The 11,126-nt window shown below is 39.7% G+C and overlaps 1 protein-coding gene across 3 annotated transcripts in view; it reads left to right on the top strand.

The window, feature by feature from the left end:
- Positions 1-7,827, top strand: part of LOC120552560 — an 18,799-nt gene extending 10,972 nt beyond the window's left edge. For 2 of the 3 annotated variants that reach the window (XM_039790721.1, XM_039790719.1), the window contains 2 exons: positions 14-58; positions 7,452-7,827. In XM_039790721.1, the coding sequence (XP_039646655.1) occupies positions 14-58; positions 7,452-7,582 (176 nt within the window). In that variant the 3' untranslated portion in view covers positions 7,583-7,827. The remainder of the gene's footprint in view (positions 1-13; positions 59-7,451) is intronic. The other variant, XM_039790720.1, reaches the window with a different exon arrangement.
- The last annotated feature ends 3,299 nt before the right edge of the window (positions 7,828-11,126 follow it).

Here is an 11,126-nt window from a genome sequence, read left to right as displayed (position 1 = left end):
TCTCTGCACGCAGCCAGAGCTAAGGAGTTCCACATGAACTTTTCTGAAGTTTTACAAGGTACGGTCTCAAGATTTTAAAAACTGCATTTTTTACAGCTCCGCATTACACTGTGTGCTTCCGTCCTGTTACCAAAACTAGAAGAAGAAGAATGCCTTTTATATGAAATTCACAATTTTCACTCAGTTAGTACAGTTGCACACACAATTAAACACAGGCCTGAATTACAAACATGCTCAGGACCTATTACATCAGGGCTGTCAAACTCAACTTCCCAGAGGGCCACACATGAAAATAAGAATCACATCAAGGGCCAGACATGTTTACTTTATTGATAGGCTTTTCTTTAATCGAAAAAGTCAAATATATTTGACCGTATTATTGCACCTGTCATATAGTCTTCTCACTTACAATTTGGTCGACATAAAGTCCTAAAGAAGTCAGGAAAAACTTCCTCAGTTTAGGGCCAAAAATACATTTCTGATCTGCTACTACATTATGACCCCCCCCGACCTCTCAGGTGGTCTGGGACAGGTCTACTTGTTGTCCCCAGAGTCAGAACTAAACAGGGGGAAGCAGCGTTCAGTTTTTATGCTCCACATATCTGGAACAAACTCCCAGAAACCTGTAGGTCTGCTGCAACTCTCAGTTCTTTTAAATCTAAGCTAAAGACCTATCTTTTTGATGTTGCTTTTCTTTAAATAATCTATTTTATTAACTTTAATTTCTTATACTGCACTGTAAATTTTATTCTTATACTGCACTATCAATTTTATTCTTGTCTTTTAATGTTTTTAATTTGTTTATTAATGTTTTTAAATTGTTTTTAATTACTTACTGCTCTTTAATGTTTCATGTAAAGCACTTTGAATTGCCCTGTTGCTGAAATGTTCTATACAAATAAAGCTGCCTTGCCTTGCTTCAGCCTTCGTAGAAAAAAAGCGGCCAAAAACGTCAGAAAAAGCGACAAAAACTAGGTTGGCCAAAACGTATCGTGAACCTAAACTGATATGCGGGCCGGATCATAATCTGCGAGGGGCCTGATTTGGCCCGCGGGCCTTGAGTTTGACACGTGTATTACATGCTATGATATAAATGCCGAAATGTCAGAGTTGGGGGTTCAATGGGTTGCTCAAGAGCACCTTGGCAGTGCCCAGGAAGTGAACTGGCACCTCTCCAACTACCAGTCCACACTCTGTACTTCGGTCCGTACAGGGACTTGAAATAGCGACCCTCCGGTTCCTAATCCAACTCCCTACGGACTGAGATACTGCCATTACTGTAATGCAGCCTTTAACACCAGGAAAAGACACCACTTAAGCCATATTACGATATCCAAAATCTAAGACTATATCTAGTCTCATATCACGATATCGATATATTGCCCAGCTCTAATTCCCCCCTATCTATATCTACAGCATGGCCGAGATGATTGGTATCATCTGTTTTATCTTAGCGTTGGGTTTTCCTATCGTCGTGTTCGCTGCAACTAGAAACTATACCGAAAGTGCTGCCTGCTGCATTCAAATCAGCAGCTCTGTTACTAGTTCATATCACCAACAGAGATGGCCTCAGGGTTTTATTTAGGGTCGATTCTGACAACTAACCTCAGGAAGTGAACTGCATGCAAAGTGGTTTCTATTCACCACTGGCAGCATGAACCGTTGTTTCATCTTTCAACCTGGACCCTATTTTCCCATGATTTAGATAGACTTATTGACCCCAAATTGGGAAACTTCAATGCTACGGCAGAAGAATTTACAACAGTATGGGGCTGCAGTAGCTCAGCCAGTAGGGAGTTGGGCTGGGAACCGGAGGGTTGCTGGTTTAAGTCCCCATACGGACAAAAGTATGGTGGTGAACTAGTGGAGAGGCTCTTCTTGCTCAGGGTGCCTTTCCATGGGCAGCCCCCCCTCACTCTGACATCTCTCAATTAGTGCATGTGTAGGTACTGAGCATGTGTGTGTAATTCAGGCCTGTGTGTAATGTGTATAATATTAACAGAGTGAAAATATTATACTTTATTATACAAGGGAAATTACAAATTATTATTATTATTATTATTATTATTATTATTATTATTATTTATTATGTACAAGTTGGGAAATGTACAACTACTTAAATAGTATTAATAAAGATGTAAGTGTAAGTTGCATTCAGTGCAGTATTGTATAGGAGTCTTCTCTAACACTCAGTGTTTTGGTTTGGTTTGGTTTATTTATGGATATAGAAAGACAACAAGGGGATCCAAGGGATAACATGTAAAAGCGAGAAACACTTTTTTCCAACATGGTCCCTGATGTAAGAGAACAGGACATACAACACATGCAAACACATACAGTCCTAAGATTAAAACAATAAAAAAATAAAACTACACATCAAAAAAAACAACTAAAACACCATAACCTACCAAACAATAAATTTCCCTGTCCCCAATCTAGATTTTATTTCCCCCTAATTATCTATAGGAGAAGTGACATTAATCAAAGTGACATTCCCAGAAGTTGTCTTGGTCATGACAAGTTGACATTACATTTCTTTGAAATGTCCTTATTAAGACAACTTGACATTAAACAGGATGACATTATGTCAAGTTGTCATGACAAAGACATCTTCTGGTAATGTCATCCTGGTTAATGTCAAGTTGTCATTACAAAGACATCCCAAACAAATGTAAAGTCAACTTGTCACGACCAAGATGACTTCTGGTGATGTCCCTTTGATTAATGTCAAGTTGTCATAATCAAGACGACCCAAAACAATGTCCCAACTTGTCACGACAAAAACCAAATGACACTTAATGACAGAAGTCCTAAACGTTCATGACTTGTTTATAACGCTTATGACACGTTCATGACCGTGTCACGTCATAGTTATGACAGTGTCATGTCACGATTATGTCGATACCTTCAAGTAAAGTGTTACCCATTATGATACTAGTATAACTTGCACTGTGCTCTGTTAACCAGTTGTCAATAATTAGGGGGTGGGAATCACCAGAGGCCTCACGATACGATATCTTCACGATACTTACAGTACAGGCCAAAAGTTTGGACACACCTTCTCATTCAATGCGTTTCCTTTTTATTTTCATGACTATTTACATTGTAGATTCTCACTGAAGGCATCAAAACTATGAATGAACACATATGGAATTATGTACTTAACAAAAAAGTGTGAAATAACTGAAAACATGTCTTATATTTTAGATTCTTCAAAGTAGCCACCCTTTGCTTTTTTTGATAACTCTGCAAACCCTTGGTGTTCTCTCAATGAGCTTCATGAGGTAGTCACCTGAAATGGTTTTACCTTCACAGGTGTGCTTTGTCAGAGTTAATTAGTGGAAGTTTTTCCCTTATTAATAAAAAAAGCAAAGGGTGGCTACTTTGAAGAATCTAAAATATAAGACATGTTTTCAGTTATTTCACACTTTTTTTGTTAAGTGCATAATTCCATATGTGTTCATTCATAGTTTTGATGCCTTCAGTGAGAATCTACAATGTAAATAGTCATGAAAATAAAGATACATATTGAATGAGGTGTGTCCAAAATTTTGGCCTGTACTATACACGATACGATATTATTGCGATTTTAAACATATTGCAATAATCTGCGATATATTGCAATTCATTACCTTTTTATCAACTTCAAATTTTTCCCAATTTCAAATGATGTCCCCAAAAGGAAACTTTGTCAACATCTAGGTTTATCTTAAAAGACACATTTCTCTGTCTGTTCATCTCACTTCAGTTTCATTGCTGCAAAATGGGGATTGTCAAGCAGACAGACTGACCAACACATTTATAATCAAAGATCCATACTTGGCGTCTGTGTATCGATACAGTATTGCCACAAAAAATATCGCGATACTACGCTGTATACATTTTTCATAATGTGATGGTTTATCGCGTGCCAACATGTTGGTAACGTAACGTAGCGGCCACAGAGTCCAGACACTTCGCAGCTGCTATGGACTCAGATTCTGAAATGAGATTTTTGTGGAGTATTTGTGGATTGATGAGTCAGAAAGGATGACAGACGACGTGTGAAGTGTTACAGTTACAGACACCACCATCCTTCTCCACCACATCCTTCCTCTTCCTACAACTTCACAGTTTTCAAGTGAATAGTTCATACTTCTGCACTGTGACACACTCTGTTATGAGCTGCTATTAATATGCGCTGTTCTACGCTCTTATTTACAGCGAATGTAGCTGCTTCTCTTTCTTCCCACTTCTGCATTAGTCTGGCACACTAACAGCGGTTGAAATAAAGTTAAAATATCAGCTTCACGTTTGAAAGACTTGGGTACAAGCCGGGTTCAGGCAAGAGTGTAAATTAGAAAATTAGGAGGACATAAAACAGGGGGTCTGGGCGTCTTTAGGGACTATGGTGCTACAAAATCATGAAAATGATAAAATGATCAATTAAAGAATAGTATTAAACTATGTTTAAAGGTCCCATGTCATGAAAATTTCACTTTATGGAGGTTTTTTAACATTAGTATGAGTTCCCCCAGCCTGCCTATGGTCCCCCAGTGGCTAGAAATGGTGATAGGTGTAAACCGAGCCCTGGGTATCCTGCTCTGCCTTTGAGAAAATGAAAGCTCAGATGGGCCGATCTGGAATCTTCTCCTTATGAGGTCATAAGGAGCAAGGTTACCTCCCCTTTCTCTGCTTTGCCCGCCCAGAGAATTTGGCCCATCAATGAGAGAGAGAGAGAGACATCATGGCTTTCAAACGAGCAAAGTGGCAGTTGGTCAAGGCTAGACCCCCACCGTCCAAAAATGGGAAAGAGACTTCAGATACAGTATTAGGGGACCACTAAGGCCTATATAAAAGAGACTTCAGATACAGTATTAGGGGACCACTAAGGTCTATATAAAAGAGACTTCAGATACAGTATTAGGGGACCACTAAGGTCTATATAAAAGAGACTTCAGATACAGTATTAGGGGACCACTAAGGCCTATATAAAAGAGACTTCAGATACAGTATTAGGGGACCACTAAGGTCTATATAAAAGAGACTTCAGATACAGTATTAGGGGACCACTAAGGTCTATATAAAAGAGACTTCAGATACAGTATTAGGGGACCACTAAGGTCTATATAAAAGAGACTTCAGATACAGTATTAGGGGGACAACTAAGGTCTATATAAAAGCATTCAAAAAGCAGCATGTCACAGGACCTTTAAGAAAAAGATTGTGTCAGGTTTATTAGATGTTCATTGAAGCATTGGATGAGATAATGTATGATTATGTTTCTATGTAGGTAAACTGTATGTTTATTGTGTGTTTATGCGCGATATGTCGCCATTTTGTTTCTCTCGAATGCCCAAGATGAATTTCTCCTAAAGGAGACAATAAAGGCTTATCTTATCAACATGTTCCACCTTTAAATTGTGTTTTTAAGCCAAGTTCCCCCCTGACCAGCGCCCATCTACATAAAGAGGAACAACACAGCGATGTCAGCGATAGATTTACTAAAACAACTGCCATGAAACTGAAAAACATTTAAATACTAAAGATAAAAGTCAACTTCGAAACTTTTTTCACTTCGAAAAAAGCGGGAAAGAACTTCGGAAAAGGTGACACTTTTTTTTTTTTAAAGCGAGTAGACCGTAGAATGACATTTTTGTGTCTGCAAAACTTTTTCACTTTGAAAAAAGCTGAACAAAACTTAGAAAAATACTCTGTAGATAAAGGGAAGTAAGGCAACAATAAGTCTCAAAAATAATGAATGAACGCTACATTTCAAAGGTTTATAATCCGTCTCTTAATTAATTCATTATCATCGTATAATTATTTCATGAGTTATGCATTATCATTAAAACATGACTTATCTTAACTAAAGAAATGAAAGAAACGAGCCTGACTAATCCACTAGGAGTCGGCAGCCCTGATGTCAAAGTGAACTTATTATGTCAAACATTTTATGACATTTTTATTTGGACAATCAATCAATCAACTTTATTCAAGACACAGAGGTCCATAGAAACAACACAATACAAATATATGTATAAATATAAAAACAATACAAAACATTTAAGAATGGTGCCGAGGAGGCATCATTTAAAAAAAAAAAAAAAACTAACATATACAGGCTTCGAGTCCATTGTTTCCAAAAGCAAGATGTATACCTTGTGTCACTCTTAGAAACATCAACTATGGACACAATGATCATATTCGTTGACCCTGTCAGTCTGCACATGAATCTATACATAAAAGTTCTTAAAACAGCATTAAAAGTGGACACATTGTTAGACACAAACATTTCACTGGCACTACTCCCCCTAGGAATTTTAAGCACAATTCTCAGTGCATCATTGTAAGCCACTTGAAGTTTTTTCATTTTTGACTCTCTAAACTTACACCACAGGTGGGCAGTATACAGTGGAGTGCAATAGGCTTTGAAGAGTGAGCACATGTGGAATTTGCGTGCCAGCATATTTGCCTGCCCATACAGTTTTCCACACTGACGCTGCACATCATCATCATCATCATCACAAAGGTCATCTCTTATCACATGGCCCAGATACTTAACTTTCTAATCTTAACATTTCCTTCTTTCTTTTTTTTGTAATTCAAGTTTTTATTTTTATGTGAGTGTCAGTCAATCAGAACAGAACTGACAGCATTGGTGTGGTACAGTAATATGTATAAAGTCCCAATACATTCACTCTGAATCAAAATAAGTAGTAATAGTAAAAAATAAAACCATTTAAAAAGAGAATGACTCCAGCAACCACAGTGGTACATCTCTTATCATTACAATATACCAGCAATACCACAGGCCAAAAAGTGATCCCATGACCTCTGAAATCCTTCATTTTCATTATTAATTCCAGTCAGCGTGTGTTCATATGATACTATTTCTGACATAAGTTCCAGCCATTTTTTTAAATTCTAGGGGGGAGGTATTTTTCCACACTCGTAGGATCACTCAAATGGCCATTTAAAACCCCAACCTTTTAATTACCAAAAAATCATATTTTTCTGACCACTAAACACAATGGCGACGAGCCAGGAAAATTCAAAGGTAGCGTTCTCGAACTGGAAGTACCGGCACTACTTGCAACATGCACGCTATGCCCAGGAAAAATAACGCTTTAGTTACTTTTGCTGAGTAACTAATTACTTTTACAATGTGGTAACTGAGTTACTAACTCAATTACTTTTTGGGAGAAGTAATTTGTAACTGTAACTGATTATTTTTTTTTAAAGTAAGATGACCAACACTGCTGGTTGGTGTGTAACTGCTTTAATAATAGGCACAACCTCAGTGTTTAGGTATAATAAAACCTAGCTCTTTCCCTATGCGTTCTACAACTTCTTCCCAAAAGGGGTTGACATTTATTTCTTTAAGTTTCCATTGTGTGTGTGTGTGTGTGTGTGTGTGTGTGTGTGTGTGTGTGTGTGGGTCACTCAGCCTTCCTCTCGTCCTCTTTCAGGGAAACTGACTGCCTACGACACCGACGGAGACGGAGACTTTGACGTGGAAGATGCTAAAGTTCTGCTCGGCAAGTCCACTTTCATTTTCCTTTATTCTCTCCGTTTTTTGTGCCTGTTTTTGTGCGTGTGAAGCCTGACTGATGTGGTTTACGGTTGTGTCCCAGTGCCTCAGTTTTAAAATGGTAACCAGTCTTCTGACTTACTGCGATGTGAACTCTGACTACAGCAGTGAGTGATCACTCAAGTTTTCATTGCCTGTTAGAAGTAAAAATCTGCAGCGTGATTATTAGTGCTTGAGGAGATGTTCACAGAAAGAGTGGGCGCCTCCTGATGTTATAGGAGGTGTAAAAGCAGCCTGGACTAAGTAAGGACTAATGCCCGACGAGGTGTCCATTAGGGCTGCTCCCTCTTAGTCGATTAGTCGACTAATCGGTCGTTTTGGTCTTAGTCAGCTTAGATTTCTTTAGTCCATTAGTCATGTTTTATACTTTTTTTTTTCATGCTGAATGACTTATTTCCAAGAAACGTACGAGCACATCTCTGGTAAACAAGCATTAAGGGTTGACATTTTACCTAATAGATATCACCGTGAAACTACTTTGATTACTTTCATTAAGGCAGTTATTTGTTGTATTACACGTTTTCTGAAATGTGTTTAAATATGCAAAGGAGGCGTTATCTTATTCAATATATGCATTATTTTGCATGACTCTTTGCGAAGAAACTCCGATTTACAGACCTGTCGATTAAATCAACGAATCGATTAGTTGATACAATTAAATGAGTGTTAGTCGACTAAGAATTTCTTCAATCGAACACAGCCCTAGTGTCCATTGTCAGGTATTAATGGACGACAGTAAGTCCATTAATACCTGACAATGGACACCTCGAATGGACGGTTTGACTAATACCTGGAACAATCATTCCCATCCCATAAGGTTCTTATGCAATGCAAACGTTCACTCCTCTAGGAAATAGGAAGGACCTTTTTGATACGACGACTTGCCTCCCTTAGCTACGTTAGATATTTATAGTCCGTGCAGCAACGAGCCAGAAAGCTAACGCTATGCTAGCGAGAAGTCAATCACATTGTGTACAGTTGGCAATCAGTAAAAATAACCTGACAGTATGTTGAACAAGAAGACAAGCTAACTATCCAGCCATGTCATTGTCCCCCAAAAAAGACAATACAACTTATTTTACGAACAATTTTATCCGCAATGTGTAATGTTACTGTCGGCCACAGCCTGAAGTGGCGAGCGACCTGAACAGCGAACGGGATGTGAGATAATGTTATTCGCTGTGAAACGAAGTCAGTAAGTCCTCTGATGCTACGAAACCGACATTAGGGGCAACAGAGGCATCGCTGCACTTGAGGCTAGTTAACACTACACTCGACAGCAGGTAACGTTAGCTAATGGCACTCGACTACAAGTAACGTTAGCCTACCGTTAGCTAGTTAACACTACACTTGACAGCAGGTGACGTTAGCCTACCGTTAGCTAGTTAACACTACACTTGACAGCAGGTGACGTTAGCCTACCGTTAGCTAGTTAACTCTACACTTGACAGCAGGTGACGTTAGCCTACTCTTAGTTAACACTACACTACACAGCAGGTAACGTTAGCCTACCGTTAGGTAGTTAACTCTACACTCGACAGCAGGTAACGTTAGCCTACCCTTAGTTAACACTACACTACACAGCAGGTAACGTTAGCCTTCCGTCAGCTAGTTAACATTCCACTTGACAGCAGGGAACGTTAGCCTACAGTTAGTTAGTTAACACTACACTTGACAGCAGGTAACGTTAGCCTACCGTTAGCTAGTTAACACTACACTTGACAGCAGGGAACGTTAGCCTACAGTTAGCTAGTTAACACTACACTTGACAGCAGGTAACGTTAGCCTACCGTTAGCTAGTTAACACTACACTTGACAGCAGGGAACGTTAGCCTACAGTTAGCTAGTTAACACTACACTTGACAGCAGGTAACGTTAGCCTACCGTTAGCTAGTTAACACTACACTTGACAGCAGGTAACGTTAGCCTACCGTTAGCTAGTTAACACTACACTTGACAGCAGGTAACGTTAGCCTACTGTTAGCTAGCAGCTGGATTAAACCCAGCTGTCAGCTAAACATTGTAAAGGGTGTCTGTATTTCACTGTAGAACAGTGTTTCTGAAATGGGGGTACGTGTCCCCCTAGGGGTACTCTGGAGGACTGCAGGGGGTACGTGACATTTTCTGCAAAATGTTTTTCAGTTACAAGGCTGTAGTTACTTCTACTGACTTTTTCAAAGTTTTTGTCGCTGTTTTTGAAGGTTTTGTCGTTTGTTTTGACCTCTTCTTGCCTTTCTTCCTTACTTTTTTCTACTGTCTCTTTTTTCTTCGAAGTTTTTGTCTCCTTTTTCCATCAGTATTTAAATATTTTCCAGGCCCAAGGCCAGGGCTCGACATAAGCAATGGCCCGATGGCCCGGGGCCAGTAAAAACGCATGTCGGGCTAGTTGATTGGCCAATCACTGACTGTAGCTCTGTCTGCTGCATCAAGAAACGTCATACAGAGTGGCACGAAGCGTGTGAATGTTAACATTTCACATTTTCACCTCAGGTAATTTATAACCAATTCATTTGGATACAAGCGTTGCATTTTGGAAGATAGATTGGATTCTGGACAGCGATGCACACACACAGCAGGGCCGAGGTGTGTGCGTTACTTCACGCAGCACATGTAACTGACTGGAAACTTTACCGAGGATTATTTACGGCCAATGGCGCAGATGAACTGACGCTACACTCGTTACTGTAAGTAGGTAGCCTACAATAAAACCTCCATGATTAAAGAGTCAGTACTTATCAATACACACCTACCTGTTCTACAGGCAGAAACACGTAGAAACCCATATTTCAGTCTGCTCTGTCTGCGCTGTCCACTCTCGTCCACCGCGCTGTGCAAACACAGCTCTACTCTGTAAACACAGCTCTACTCTGTAAACACAGCTCTACTCTGCAAACACAGCTCTACTCTGTAAACACAGCTCTACTCTGTAAACACAGCTCTACTCGGTAAACACAGCTCTACTCTGCAAACACAGCTCTACTCTGTAAACACAGCTCTACTCTGTAAACACAGCTCTACTCTGCAAACACAGCTCTACTCTGCAAACACAGCTCTACTCTGTAAACACAGCTCTACTCTGTAAACACAGCTCTACTCTGCAAACACAGCTCTACTCTGCAAACACAGCTCTACTCTGACACACAGCTCTACTCTGTAAACACAGCCCTACTCTGTAAACACAGCTCTACTCACCGCAACACAGCTCTACTCTGTAAACACAGCTCTACTCTGCAAACACAGCTCTACTCTGCAAACACAGCTCTACTCTGTAAACACAGCTCTACTCTGTAAACACAGCTCTACTCTGCAAACACAGCTCTACTCTGTAAACACAGCTCTACTCTGTAAACACAGCTCTACTCTGTAAACACAGCTCTACTCTGCAAACACAGCTCTACTCTGCAAACACAGCTCTACTCTGTAAACACAGCTCTACTCTATAAACACAGCTCTACTCTGCAAACACAGCTCTACTCTGCAAACACAGCTCTACTCTGCAAACACAGCTCTACTCTGTAAACACAGCTCTACTCTGTAAACACAGCTCTACTCT

Source organism: Perca fluviatilis, chromosome 22 (genome assembly GCF_010015445.1).
Source record: "Perca fluviatilis chromosome 22, GENO_Pfluv_1.0, whole genome shotgun sequence".
Classification (NCBI taxonomy): domain Eukaryota; kingdom Metazoa; phylum Chordata; class Actinopteri; order Perciformes; family Percidae; genus Perca; species Perca fluviatilis.
The sequence above is the reverse complement of the archived record's forward strand: the minus strand, read 5'-3'. Positions and strand labels throughout refer to the sequence as shown.